This window comes from Petromyzon marinus, chromosome 8 (genome assembly GCF_048934315.1).
Source record: "Petromyzon marinus isolate PM22_M1 ecotype Great Lakes invasive population chromosome 8, UKy_Petmar_22M1.pri1.0, whole genome shotgun sequence".
Lineage (NCBI taxonomy): Eukaryota > Metazoa > Chordata > Hyperoartia > Petromyzontiformes > Petromyzontidae > Petromyzon > Petromyzon marinus.
This window is the reverse complement of record NC_133674.1, coordinates 17,025,838-17,040,927: the sequence shown is the minus strand read 5'-3', so window position 1 is coordinate 17,040,927 and position 15,090 is coordinate 17,025,838. Positions and strand designations below refer to the sequence as shown.

General features: G+C 49.5%; 1 protein-coding gene across 3 annotated transcripts in view; it reads right to left on the bottom strand.

Annotated features, from left to right (window-relative positions):
• The window catches only part of LOC116940313 (tyrosine-protein phosphatase non-receptor type 13-like), a 78,905-nt gene that overhangs the window by 25,540 nt on the left and 38,275 nt on the right, over nt 1-15,090 (bottom strand). For 2 of the 3 annotated variants that reach the window (XM_032949961.2, XM_032949962.2), the window contains 12 exons: nt 14,181-14,447; nt 13,489-13,545; nt 12,080-12,169; nt 10,005-10,112; nt 9,579-9,725; nt 8,536-8,945; nt 7,248-7,337; nt 6,269-6,362; nt 4,288-4,373; nt 2,843-3,011; nt 1,856-2,070; nt 358-456 (listed from right to left, as the gene is read on the bottom strand). In XM_032949961.2, coding sequence (XP_032805852.2) covers nt 358-456; nt 1,856-2,070; nt 2,843-3,011; nt 4,288-4,373; nt 6,269-6,362; nt 7,248-7,337; nt 8,536-8,945; nt 9,579-9,725; nt 10,005-10,112; nt 12,080-12,169; nt 13,489-13,545; nt 14,181-14,447 — 1,832 coding nt within the window. The remainder of the gene's footprint in view (nt 1-357; nt 457-1,855; nt 2,071-2,842; nt 3,012-4,287; nt 4,374-6,268; nt 6,363-7,247; nt 7,338-8,535; nt 8,946-9,578; nt 9,726-10,004; nt 10,113-12,079; nt 12,170-13,488; nt 13,546-14,180; nt 14,448-15,090) is intronic. The other variant, XM_076065709.1, reaches the window with a different exon arrangement.

Below are 15,090 nucleotides of genomic sequence, written 5' to 3'. Positions count from 1 at the left end.
AATGTGCTCAGGAGCAACGTCGAGGTCTGCTGATCTGCTGGCCACGACAAGAGGGCTTCAGGAGAGAGAGTTCGTGTAGATTTGCTATTCCTCCTCCGTTGAAGGAGCGCAGACTACAGTGGTTTACTATGTGGTTCACAGTTGAGATTACATGGCCACAATTACACTACTGTGGGTTGTCTTTAATATATCTCTGTGTTTTTCTAAGGGTCTCTATGTATCGCTATGAGTCTCGAAATATCTCTTTGGGTCTCTATGTATATCCATAGGTCTCTGTGCATCTCTATGGGTCTCTAAGTATCTCTATGGGTTTACTATATGGGCGGCCCATCGTTTTGGGCCACGGCTGTAGCTGACCATGAGCGATGGGTCGACTTCAGGGAGGGCACTCGGCTCCGGGCGGCACAGCAGCAGGGAGACATCGTCGCTTGTTCCTCGCAGCACGGACAGCACCGCCTGCAGCGTCGTCGCGCACGCGAGGACCCCCCGTCACACACACACACACACGCATGCCATCGCGGTCCTAGATTCTCCACTGGGAGCTATGCACATTTAAATCTACATTGATTATAACTGCTTTTTGTGTTTAGTTTTTCCTTCCCCCGCACCTCCGATTAGTGCGGACGGCTACGTACGGTGCGAAATAGGTTCAACGTACACACATACATGTGCGGTTCACCCATAGGGGCACACAATGGCAGTTCCACAATTTGGGACCTACACCATGTCTCCCTGTCCCCGTGTCTTGGCTCTCCCTGTCCCCGTGTCTCAGCTCTCCCTGTCCCCGTGTCTCAGCTCTCCCTATCTCCGTGTCTCGGCATCTCCCTGTCCCCATGTCTCAGCTCTCCCTGTCCCCGTGTCTCGGCATGTCCCTGTCCCCATGTCTCAGCTCTCCCTGTCCCCATGTCTCAGCTCTCCCTGTCCCCATGTCTCGGCTCTCCCTGTCCCTGTGTCTCGGCATCTCCCTATCCCTGTGTCTTGGCATGTCCCTGTCCCCATGTCTCAGCTCTCCCTGTCCCCGTGTCTCGGCATGTCCCTGTCCCCATGTCTCAGCTCTCCCTGTCCCCATGTCTCAGCTCTCCCTGTCCCCGTGTCTCGGCTCTCCCTGTCCCTGTGTCTCGGCATCTCCCTATCCCTGTGTCTCGGCATGTCCCTGTCCCCATGTCTCAGCTCTCACTGTCCCCGTGTCTCAGCTCTCCCTGTCCCCGTGTCTCAGCTCTCCCTATCTCCGTGTCTCGGCATCTCCCTGTCCCCATGTCTCAGCTCTCCCTGTCCCCGTGTCTCGGCATGTCCCTGTCCCCATGTCTCAGCTCTCCCTGTCCCCATGTCTCAGCTCTCCCTGTCCCCATGTCTCGGCTCTCCCTGTCCCTGTGTCTCGGCATCTCCCTATCCCTGTGTCTTGGCATGTCCCTGTCCCCATGTCTCAGCTCTCCCTGTCCCCGTGTCTCGGCATGTCCCTGTCCCCATGTCTCAGCTCTCCCTGTCCCCATGTCTCAGCTCTCCCTGTCCCCGTGTCTCGGCTCTCCCTGTCCCTGTGTCTCGGCATCTCCCTATCCCTGTGTCTCGGCATGTCCCTGTCCCCATGTCTCAGCTCTCACTGTCCCCGTGTCTCAGCTCTCCCTGTCCCCGTGTCTCAGCTCTCCCTGTCCCCGTGTCTCGGCATCTCCCTGTCCCCGTGTCTCGGCATCTCCCTGTCCCCGTGTCTCGGCATCTCCCTGTCCCCGTGTCTCGGCTCTCCCTGTCCCTGTGTCTCGGCATCTCCCTGTCCCCGTGTCTCAGCTCTCCCTGTCCCCGTGTCTCGGCATCTCCCTGTCCCCGTGTCTCCTCCGTGTCGTCTCGACGCGTGCGTCCCAACCTGATGCGAGAGCCCCTTGAGGGGGATGCCGTTGACGCGGAGGATCACGTCGCCGGGTAGGATGCGGGCGCTCGCGTCCGCCGGCTGGCCCGGGAAGAGCCGCTTGACGCGCACTACGGTGCGCACGGCCTCCGGCGAGCCGGGGTCCGTGTCGCCCATGAAGCTGAACCCCAGGCCGCCGACGCCCTTCCTCAGCAGCACCTCGAACACATTGTCTGCGCACAACGGGGGCGGAGGGCAGGGGGAGAGGTGCACAGCGACGGGGGTCCCTCGTTCAATCGAGGCGGTAAGCTCGTTCGAACGGCGACGTCGCATCGCATTGACGCAGGCCCCCCGACCCCCCCCCCCCCAGCCGGGGTGGGTGTAGCAGTGTGCCCCCGAGGTTCGCTCCAGGTGAGCTCCTCACTTAATGTGATGCTGCACAGACAAGTTGCGAGGCACATAACGCGATAATTCATCGGTTAAAAGAGATTCTTACGCTCGAGTTAACGTGCGTCGAGTTGCAGACGTGAGAGTGTAATCGTTTGTTATGAATGGACATCACGTGAGATAAAAAGTATTCTTAAGTTACATTGAATCTAATTGCTAATTGACAGAACTAAATTGTGCAAATGAGAAAAAAAAATAGTTTAAAGAATACAAACGGGACGGGAAAAATGAGCCAAGAAGAGATTGCATGGTGGCCCCCGGCTCATGATATTTCATCAAATCACTAGAGGAATTAATTCTTACTTGCCTGCAAATTAAAGCATTCCTTTAAGAATGGTTTAGCTCTTACTGCATTAAGCTGCAAAGTTGATCATAACGTGTACTAGTACAGGACACGGTATAGGCAATTGTTGTTGTCAGGATAAATGATTATACGAATATAATTGAGTTGTTAGAAGCATGCCAAACCAAATAAAACATTCCTTATCTAACCACAAATTAACCCGATAGGAGGAACACTAAGAAGTGGCTGTGATACTTCTGTTCAGGGCTGCTCACTCTCCGTCACGAAGCTGTAGTACTTGAAGTCTCCCGCCTCTGTCCAGCGCTTGACTTGAGAATTGGGGGACAACTCCCTGCTCGTCGAGGTCTGCAATCCAGGATTGGAAACATCTTCAAAGTCTTCCAGCTGAGCACCACATTTCTCCAGCACCAGGCACACCATTTGCTGAAGAAAAAATAAGACGAGCTTCATTAAGATGAACGATTAGGTATGTATGTAGAACTTCTTTCGGACCGTACGTAGCCAACCGACAAGTTGACGTGAAATGAATAGGTCTGAAAGAACGCGACGTGTGCATTTTCTAGGCCCCTGCCGTAAAATGTTAGCGTGGATTAGCTCTGCGACGTGTCTGCGGGCTGTGCCGCGTGTTGTTCGGCAGGATGCCCGACGTTTCGCTCCACCTGCTGGGGAACTGAATTCAGTGCCTGTAGAAACTCCCGGGGCGCATGCAGCGAAGCGTCGGACATTGTGCCGAACGACGCGCAATACCACCCCGAAAACACGTCGGAGAGCGAAATGGCACCACCGCAAAAAAACCTACAAATTACCTTTATCACAAGTTACCTTTCATGACATATTGGCGTCATAAAACCTCAAAACTAAAACAAATACGAAACCATCAAATTCAAAGTTGTCTAGACATTTCACACAAAGTAAAGTTCTGACACCATAATGGCAGTAAACAACGGCACAATAATGCACCTGGACGCGATCACAATGAGTAATGACTGGGGAATTCAAGTGGTAAATTGAAATATCCTTCCCACGCACATCCTTGAATGTGATCCTACAAGATCAACACAGTCACTAGAAAGCCACGCTACTCTGTAAATATTGCAGTCCTTTATGGCATGCATAAAAAGTCAATGACTCGTTTTCAGTCTTTTTGTTTTTAATTTTTACGCGCCCTTTATGAGGGGCAACGAATGGATTGTAAAATCGTATAAATGTTATAGGCACCAATTTAAACAAACTTCAAACTGCCGCGCAAATACTGAGCCATTCCCAAAATTGAAAAGCCATTCAAATGGTCGTGCAACATTCTGCCTACTGATGGCCAAATGTTGTTGATCTGCCGAGTGCCTTCCGGTCTGGTGTTCATTAGGGATGTAATAATTCATCACCGCCTGCAATTCAATTGTTACTGTCCGGTATTCTGGTTTAAATCACGTACATATTTTGCAGACCATTATCAATCCACTGCCGAATGAAGGTCTCCGCATGCCTTTTGTTCTTGGGGGTTGTTTGACCATACTTCACCCCACTGGTCAAGGGGAAACCAGAACTAGTTCGCACATCACTTGCCTCTGATGCTCACGCGATGGCCGGGGAATCACACACATGTCACCAGATTCAAATCAGACAGACCATCATTACATGCCAAGTAACTGCCACAGTCATTGTGCGAAGACGTGATTGTTTTGTCAGTGCTTTGTCGGACCTCCTCCGTCTTGCGCAGAGTCTCCACGGCTTGCTTGTGCGTGACCGAGTGCATGCTCACTCCGTCCACCTCCAGCAGCCGATCGCCTTCAAGGCGGCAGCGGAAACACAATCGGATCATTCATTCATTCGTTCGTCATCAATATCAGCCACGATCAATCCACTCCTGGATGAAGGCCTACAACAAGCCGCCACAATATCTCTCACGGTCCTGCGATCTTATACGCTGATTTCCTCACTCCAACTCCGCAATGGACGTACTCTCAAGCACGATGCATACATGGGATGCTGCTGTAGAAAAACATTATTGGTACCCCACTACCTCCTAACCAATCGGATGAACAACTCGAAGATTCCCATTGTAGTTTATGAAGATCCTTCAAGACTTCAAACTTTTCTACATTCCAAACTAAACTAAACGTTTTTTTAATTAACACATTCCTGCGGAGGGAGCCCCTCCCCACCCTCCCCTCCCCACCCAGCCCCTCCCCACCAAACCCCTCTACACCCAGCCCCACCCCTCCCATTTTTGGATGCACGATGGACGGACACAATAATCCCCTGTGGGCTGGTGTAACCAGAGGCTCCTACCAGTATTATACCAGGTAAGGCCCACTGAGCTATACAGATATTTTTCAGAAGGGACCTGGCCACAAATGATAGCTCAACGAAGTGGCTAATCATGTGGAAATGTATAGCAGCCAAATACTCTTAAGCATACGTTTCTAAAAGTGGAGGGAAAAGCCGGAGGATGCGAAGAAAAATCCACACAATCACAGGGAGAGAGAGAGAGAGACACGCAAACTCCATTCCCAACCTCACCGTTCACTTTTGACCACCCACACACTCTCCACTCCAGTAAACTGTATCGCACCTCCGATTAGCACGGTCAGTTACGTACGGTGCGAAATAAGTTAAAAAAAGTACATACATCCAACTGGGAACCTGTAACATCTCTAGTGTCAACCTCCGCTCAACAGGCGGTTTCTCCTTCTTTCCAGGTGCCCAGCTCTCCCGCCAGCAGCCCCACACTGAGCGCTCGCCTCCCTCAGTTGATACCCAAACTCAGAAACCCACCCAACCCACAGAGACAATAATAAGGTTTACATTTTTTTTTACTTTTTTAATCTTGACAAGAGCCCGGTACGGGGTGCGAGCGAGAAAAAAAGGAAGGGGGGCACAGAAATTCTCCCCCCCCCCCCACCGAAATGCGGTGCTCGCGGGTCGGGTGAAAGGGAGGGAAATGGGGTCGTCGCTACCCCACTAGCGCAGGGACTACAGGCGGGAGCACGGATATTTTCCAAGGGGAAGGCAAGGTGAAAGGAACAAAAGTGAAGGGTAAACAAGGTGGGGTGTAGGGAGTTGGGGGGAAAGGGGCAGGAGGGGGGAGGGAAAGAGTGTACACAAACAAAGTCTGCCGAGTAAAATAACCTGTACGTTCGTCGAAACGCAAACGCATAATTGCCTGCCAACGAAATAAAAGGTCAATTTGAATGATACACACACATTGGGCAAGTCTCAAGAGAATGACGGGTATTCTTGCATGCACCCACGTGCCTCTGCTCATAGTTTATACATTGCAGACATCTCGACAAAAGGCCGGTAACATTTTCCCCTTGGCAATTACACAAAATGTAAGCATGTGACTGCAGCTGCCAGACTTTGCCGAGTAATTATAACCGTGTATGTACGTCGCTTGAAAATGACAAGCAGTGGAGAAAAATCTTACGTTACATCTTATGTGTATGTTATGATGTTACATATGTTATAGGTGTATGTTATACTGAGTGTATGTTATAATGGTATGTTATTATGTTATACATTTAAAATGAACATATGTTATGTTACGTGTTATAATAAGTGCACGTTATGTTGCATGTTATAATGAGTGTATGCTATCATGGTATATGTGATGAGCGTATGTTATAATGGCATATGTGATCATGAGTGTACGTTATAATGATGTATTTTATGATGCGCACCCTTCTGGATCTGCCCATCGCGATCCGCGGCTCCGCCTGGCACGACGGCCTTGACGTAAATTCCGCCGTGCCTCACCGTCGTATTCACCCCACCCTGTCAAAACGAATATTACAATAACGCCGATAATTTATTTCACTATTATTTTTGGAGAAAGAAAAATATCCACAGGCATGTTTCATTCTTGGGTGTGTTTCGCTCGTTAAAAGTTTGCACACAAGGAGAGTTTTTTTTTTATGGCCGTTCTCTTTGTTTTTATTTACACGGCTGAGAAATGTCATGGGTTATATTGTATCCTCTACTAATCTACGTGCAGCTCACACAAAGACAAAGATCCCCCACACAGACTTAACAGACTGTTGAGGAAAGTGCTGCGTGCGAGCACCTATGAGGGCCGGTATGGCACACGAAGGGGTGGGTGGCCAGCAGTACACGCCCGACCGCCTTTGTCTCCCCAATGGCCATGTTTACACACCGCACCAGGTACTCGGGAGGCCCAGGAGCAGATAACCGTCACCGGTGTTCGCCACGAGAAGGAATCAAACTTGGGCCGCCGGGTTTTCTTAGTGTAGCGTGCTTACCACTGGGCCACCACTCCCCAGCTCACACACGCAGACACGCTCTGTCTCGATACCAAACATTCTACATTGACGTTTATTTATATTAAACGATATTCTTTTCTTTTATATTTTTTATTAGTTTTTTGTTGTACACAAGAACGTAGGCCTGTAGCAAAGCGCTGGGTGGCAGAAAATAACCATACGCGAGTAACCGCCAGGCCTACGTACCTGATGCGTTCAGTTTGTTTAAGGGGGGCACAGTCAACCCGGGGGAGGGATATTTAACTATATTCTTATGCTAATTGTCAGGTCCTGTTTTTGGAAGTGTGCGTGCGTGTGTGTTTTTAACCTTATGAAGCGATTCAAACAGAATAAACGCGAGCAAAGATTAATTTGTTCGTATATTTATCGACAAGCTGACCGTGACAATGAACCCTAAGCTTCCGTCCTGCTTGTAGAGCTCCAGGGTGTAGACGTCCCCTGGCTTCAGGCCACCATTTCCTTTCAAGGCCTGCATGCACCCACACACAGTGGCAGGTCCACAAACGGTAACCCAAGCATGCTGATAAACAAGACGATCGGCATTGACGTTTAGGCAGAAGTAGAACAACAGGAAGGAGATGCAGCGAAATACATTGTTGTACTGTACTTCCGATGAGCACGGTTGGCTACGTACGGCGCGAAAGAAGTTCAACATACATACGTCTACCCCGCCATATCTGTACTCGCCACCTTCACCCAATGCGCACTGACCAGTATTGTGAAGTCAAATAACCCCCACGACCCACACAGCATGGGGAGGGCCTCATCCAGCAGTGGACTGACGAAAGAGCTCTTCATCAGAGAGCTGGTAAGGCGAGGCGGCCTTGTGGCTGATGGTTAATTCCGCGTCAGAGCTCTAAGCCAATACGGAAGAGAATCCTGCGTTGGAATAGTGGCAGCCGCCCACCAATATTAATCGAGATTCTCAAGTGTAGTGAGCTGATTGCCTCATCCTGTGAACCAACAACTGTACTAAAAAAAAATTGCATAACATTTTGGCTCTGAGGGATACAGTGTATCAACATTTGGTGAATCACAATCCTGAAGAAGTCTGTGCTGGATTCGAGAGACCTATGCAAGTGAAATATTTGTATGGTGTCCACTTTTGAGAGGTCATTCCCCGACATAAGGTGGCTGCCGGAATTCTGGAAATGACATTTCTTTGCCTCATGATGTGACTCTAATCGGTGATAAGGTGCGAACGAACAATGTTTCGTGAAAAAGCACAGTGTCTACAGATATAAAAAATAACCTGCTGAGAATGAACTTTACAATTCGTAATTATCTCATAACCGGTGTCTCGAGTAGCAGTGACAGACTCTTTACAAATCCAAATTGTAACGTAAAACATAATGCAACGCAGAGGCCCTCATCAATCCACTGCTGGATGAAGGCTTCCCCACACCTTTCGGTCATGGGGACTTTTTAACCACCCTTCGACACGCTGGTCGCAGTGCTATGTGGGTAAAAGCAGTCCCCACAGGGCCAGTTCAAGAGTTCACCGACCACAAATGTTAACCGCAGTCGGGAATAAAATTCGGGTCCTAAGGGTCATAGCACAGGGCGCTAACCACAGTACCACTGGTCCACCCCGCACGTCGAGGTTCAAATTGTAAAAAGCCTGCAGTGCAATTCGTCGACGGCATCCTGCGAGAACGGTCGTTTACCTCGACTTTGCGAACCTCCTGCAGAAACGAGACTTTGCGAGATGAGGCACCCCCATCCGTGGTGTCGTCCTTGGCCGCCCTGCCTCCGCCTCCACCACCACCGCCGCCACCCGCGGCCCTGTCGACGGCGGCGCTCGACTTGCTGCCGTCCGGCAGCATCCGCTCCAGGTCCTGCGGGCTCAGGCCTCTTTCGGCGACGGCGTGCGAAGCCGGGTGCGCGTCAAACGGCGGCGGGCCCTGGTGCTGCTCGCTCTCCGTGCCGGAGACCTCCGAGCTCATGCTGTCCTTCTTCCTGTGCGTGGTGGCGGTGGCGGTCGAACGCCGCGCCGTGCCGAGGCTCGGCCTCCTCTTGGCGTTGGGAACGATCGCCGGCACTTTTAACGCCGAGCCGGTGTTCGAGTGCCAAGCACCTGGGGGAATTGAACACAAGGTGAAGCGATCTTACCAAGCGAGTAAGAGGCTTTTCAGCAATTATTTGGAATTTACCGCAGCTTATTTTCTTTAAAAAATATCTATCTATCTATCTATAATTGGGAAGCCACTGGAGCAATACACTTTTAAATCTCGACTAAAAACTAATTTCTATAGAACTGATTTTTGTGTTTAGTTTGTTGTCCTTCCCCCGCACCTCCCATTAGCACGGATGGCTGTGTACGGTGCAAAAAAAGTTCAACATACACACATGAAGGTGCAGCCCTGCAATTGCTTGCCCACACCACCGCTGGCAGAAGGGCTTTTACTTGAGGAAGCTCTAAGAAGGTATTTGGCCTACTCTACCCACACTTTACACCACAGCACGCTACCTGCCAGTCAACTCATTGTAGCATATCCACATTGAGATTGTTGGGTGGACAGAGAGATGGGGGAGGGGTTCAAGAAATGTGCACCATTGTTACAACTGCCGCTCCGGGAGTTCAAATCGGCGACATTTGGAATGCAAGTCCATTGTGCCAATGGTATCAAAACTCTACAGACAAAGTATATGCCAAATGGAGAAGGTGGCTTTAAGTGCCATTGGCAGGGAGGGGGGGAATGGGTCTAACCTTGAGCACCTTGGTTGAGCTGTTGGGGGTGCCTGGGCTGAGAGACAATGAGCATCACGTCGTCGCCCGTGGACTCCAGGATGTGCAGCGCCGTCTCCAGCGACACCCCCTCCAGGCTCGTGTTGTTCACCGAGATGAGCCGGTCGCCTGGACGCCAGACAACCCGTCGACCCATTTTGCACTCGTTACACACACACACACGAAGTGCTTGCCACAAATGAACCTGCAATCCCTTGCTGATCTCGTCAAATAGCACAAACCGTCACGTGAACTCCAGTCATTCTCGCAGCAGTGGATTTTGGCTGGCCACCGAACAAAGACGGTCACTGGCATTGCGCGCTTTCAGATGACGCGTGTAAACAAAACACAGTCCATCGGGGGGGGGGGGGGGGGGCGGGGGGGCTCCTAATTTAAGTGCCAACTAACCGGGTTTCAGCTGCGTGTTCTTATCAGCAGGACCCCCGGGGGTGATGGAGCTGATGAAAATGCCCAGGTCAAGTTGGCCCATGTCGTCTGCTCCGACGATGTGAAACCCTGCGCAGGAATCATGATTTCAAACATCCAACCGCAACACACTGACGGTACAACTGCATCGGCGATTTACAGTTAAACGCATCATTATCCGCGGGTGGACTTTCAGCTGCTCCTCACGTGTGGTATGGCAGGTCAGTGATTACGTGACTACCAACATGTCACCAAGCGAAAAAAAGCAGCAACGAAGCAATAAACACAGGAGGCAACATTCAATGTATGTTGGTAAACAAAATTCACTTTGCTTTAACACGTAGGCTTTCGTGACCAATATTATCCATAATATAAGTTTTTGGGTTAGATCGCGTGATTATAAATGTGTCGCTAAACCCGCCACCACCTGATGCAGCCAATTTATTAAGGTTTATATCCTTAGTTTTTTCGGTAAAGTCACGTTGAAGAGAAACAACAAAATAATAAAAAATATATAAAACAATAAAAAAATTCTCACGACGTTTCGACCATAACTCAAACGGTCGTCTTCAGGTGTGTTGGTTCGCATAAATAATATATATTTTATTATTTTGTTGTTTCTCTTCAACGTGACTTTACCGAAAAAACTAAGGATATGAATTACTGCAGTCACGAAAGCTTTAAATCAAAATTTATTAAGGTTTGTCACGAAAAACAAAACATGCCAATTCGTTACTAGTACAGCACACCGGTGTGTTGGAGAGTAGTACAGCAGACCAGTGTGTTGGGAAAGTAAGGAAGTGCCATGCTTTGTTTACGTGACAAACCTTACTAATTGGCTGTGTCGGGTGGCGGCGGGTTTAACGACACATTCATGTTTACGCAATATAACCCAAAAACCTATATTATGGAAAATACACTTTACAGCATAATTCACGTGAGTTTTGCATCATCTGTGTTTGTCTTTAATACGGCTAAACCCTTCCCCAGCTTTACCCGAGAAAACCGAGAACTGCAGTGTACAGCGACGGAAGAGGACCCACATCTCCCGACACCGTAGAAAACAGGGGGTAACCACAACCACCATCACAGAGCACAAAGGAAAATTATATAAACTGCATATATAAATATATTTTATTTAAGATATCAAGACAGGCGCAGGCCTAAAAAGCTTCTTACAAAATAAGTTGGCGCGCACGACGCACGCAGCGCTGACCGGTGGCTTTCCACGAATTATTCGGACATTCAATAATGAACGAAAAAAAACCGTTCTCATGTAGCACGCCAGTGAGGCTGCCAATTCGCGGCATTTGTGTTTTAAGTGAGTGTGCTAAGAAGCTGGCTTTCACTCGTTCTGGGCAAGTGCATTGATGAGTAAGTGGATGGTACAACTCTCAGCGCAGAAAGAGCATGAATTTCTTCATGTCGCACGTTCGGTAAACTTAGCAAAAATGTGCGCTCAAGCGAGACCGTGCGTCGACGAGTAACGGGCCAATAATAATACTCGCCAATAACTGCTTCATCTTATGCGAGGCCGTATCCCCCGTACCATGTCAGACCGTTAAACCAGACACGGGCGACTCGCTTTGGCAAAAAGATGTTAACACTACGTTACGTCCGTACATCCACGTACGGCTCTTTGTCAATCCACTGCTGGATGAAACTGTCAACACCATGTGGCCTGTGGGGTTGTTGTGGCCGTACTTTATCATGCTGGTCAGGGCAAGCTGATGAAGGCGGGCAGCATTGGCGCGGGGGCATACAAGTACAACAATTTATTCTACTGCGCTGCCCTCTGCTGCCCTCAATGTAGCCCCATAGCCTGATGACACCATGTTTTATGCACTATGAGAATCTTTATTAGACAGGAGGAATACTATAAGTTATGAAGCTCTTTTTCACAGATGTCCGGTAAGGGGCGGGGCGGGGAGGGTTCGAGCTCAATCCTGCTAGACTTGCGAGGATCTGGCAAGACTTGGGTGCAAGTAGGGGCCATTTGGCGGCAGGGGGCGCGCAGCAAGGCTTTGTCCGTGCAAATGAAGTGAAGCAGGCCTCACCGAGGCCGTGCGCCGGGTGCTTCTTCAGCTGGATGAATGAGATAATCCTCTCGGGTGGGGGCGTCACGGGTCTGGACCGCATCGCTCCGTCTGCGCAGCAATGTTTGAGCAACACAAACGTCCGCAGTTTTACTGTGAAACAGAGTAATGGCACTCGGCGTGAGAGCGGCTCACGGATTCGAATACGCGGATCGACCGCCCAATAACAACCACACAAACACCACGGTTGGGGACAGTACCGTTAGCGATCACCTACGAAGGACCGCACCTACAATTAGCACGGTTGGCTACGTACGGCGCGAAAGAAGTTCAACGTACATACACGCAGCACAAAGGCAGATAGGATATGGCAAACACCTTATCCAACTGCTTTGCCGTGCCAGTAGCGCGATCGTTGGCTGTACCAAGGGGGAAGACAAAAATCTAGGTTCAGGTACCAATTGCCAACTGTCCATTTGCCAGGTTCGGTTACAAAAAAATATTTTTTTATCAAAGACCGATGCAAAATTGCAACCAAGTGAATCCATCATCCGACACCAACAAACACACACCTTCACATCTCAGCATTCTAATTATTATGATCGTCATCATTAAAGCAACCTGGCCACAAAGGATTGCTCAAGAAAATGGCTTATCACGTGGAAATTTATCACAGCCAAATACTCTAAACGTATGTTGATTCTAAATGTGGAGGGAAAAAACCGGAGGACCTGGAGAACAATCTACACGACCACAGGAAGAACATGCAAATGCAAAATAAGCAGTTGTCAGGGTCGGGGTCGGGGTCGGGATCGAACCCACGACCTCCTGTATACTGGGTGAGGTAGTTAACATCTGGCCACCGTGGCCACCCATTATTAACTGTGAACAATCCACTGGTGGATCTCAGTTTTCCAAAAACATTGAGATCTTCCTCAGTGATGGTAAAAAAAAATAATACACAACCTGTTTCTGCTTTTAATTAACTTGTTATGTTTTCCAATTACCAAAGGTGTTCATTGCCTGGAATAAAAACCCAGTTTGCTCTGGCTGTAAATAAAAAAAATACCAGCCATTCTGGCAATATTCCAGAAGTGCATGTAAAGAAATGACTGTACACTAGATAAGCTTGCATAAGCACACATGCCTAAGGAGTGCTAACAAAGCATGTGCTACTGGCATCCGCATCCGTTATATAAAAATCATCGTGGCATCGTCATGCACTTGCGCTATAATAATCCACAACGTATTGTAATACTGCGTATGGAACTTTTTGGTTTCAATGCGCTCATATTTCACTTTGCTACGTAATTAACTTGCGCAGCGAAGGGGGAAACAGCTCACGGGCCTTACTTTAATGAAAAATGAACGCAGTTGCTGTATGCCCAAACTGGATATGTAAGTTCGGTTGTGTGTTGTGTTTTCATTACCATTGCCATCCACCATGCCAGGGATGAGCATTTCTGATGTCGTACTGAGCCTCCACTCTGTAATGGCATCGTAAATTATTCACATCATTACGCATAGCACAAACACGGCCATGACACGGCTGCAATAATAATCGACACAGCACCTTTTGTCGCGTTTTTGCCGCAACTTTAAATTTTAATCCGACGGTGACGTCGGGCCCCCACCACGAGTTTTCCGCTCCAGCTCAACGACTCGCGCGCGCGCGCGCGCCGTCCAGGTGCAAAAGAATGCCGCGTAAACACGCACGCATAATGACAAAGATCCACCGTGTAGCCTGCACGTGCTTCTGGGGCAAGTGCTTTGAGCGAGCACCTCCGAAGGCCAGCACAGGAAACTCATTTCTTCCAAACTGCTTTTTGTGTTTAGTTTGTTGTCCTTCCCCCGCACCTCCGATTCAGACTATTGGCTATGTACGGTGCGAAAGAAGTTCCACACACGTGTGGCAAGCACCATGGCTGGCCAACTGTGTCTCCCGGGTGCCGGTGTTTACACACTGTACCAGGCACTCACTCAAAGCCGAGTCTACCTCATGGATTACGATTCCTTTTCAGACGACCGCCCCGATCGCTAGCCTTGGCAATGAAGCGAACTCGGTGAGCAAAGCACTCGAACCAACACACTACCGCTGCCCACCGCGCACGCTCGCTCGCACCTGAGTTACGCGGGCTCCGCACGCCGGGCCCGAGGTGCGTGGGCAGCTGTCGGTACGAGTCGTCCATGCTGGCGTTGTCCTGCGACGGGCGGCGGGCGCCGCACAGGTCCACCTGCGAGCGCGAGAAGTTGTGCAGCAGCTGCGCATGCATGGAGTGCAGGCGCGGGCGAGGAGGCTGTGGAGTCGGGGCCGACAACTCCATCATGCTCGGGGCGCCCGTCAGCCCAAGCGTGCCCGAGCAGTCGTCGTAGAAGTGCAGCCCCGAGACTGATCGCGCACATCAGGAACGAGAAATGCCAATATCATTCATCATCGGCATTAAGCTACGATCCATACATTCAGCAGTGGAAAGACCGTAGCTGCTGCTGACGATGATGATGATGATGACGCAATATAATCCATACTGATTCCGCAATATCATTCATGAGTTACGATCCATCCACTGCTGGGATGGATCGTAGCCAACGATGATCAACAAAATTGCATCATCATCAGCTCCGATCCATCCACTGCTGGTAGAAGGGCTCCCGAAGCGGAGGAGATTTCCCATGGTTCCGCAATGGCACAATCAACGTAAGGTTGTTTTGAATATAAATCTGCGATACAAGTCTCCGCTTAAACTAACGTCCCACGCGGTAAAAAACAAATCCGTCTGAAATGTCCTTGGACTAGTGCCGTACTGTATACACATTAGAATGAAATTCCGAAATGTCGTTGGCCGACTCGAATGAACATAGCGCAGCGCTCTCATTTTACAGCATTAACCCGGCGGTGAAATGCCACATTATTGCAGCAATTCTACTAAGCAATCACTGCTAGCTGCTTAATAAACAAAACATATAATTTCAAGTGTCCTTTTTCCTGATTTTATATGGACTCGGCAAAAAGTTTAAATTGTATTCCACTGAAT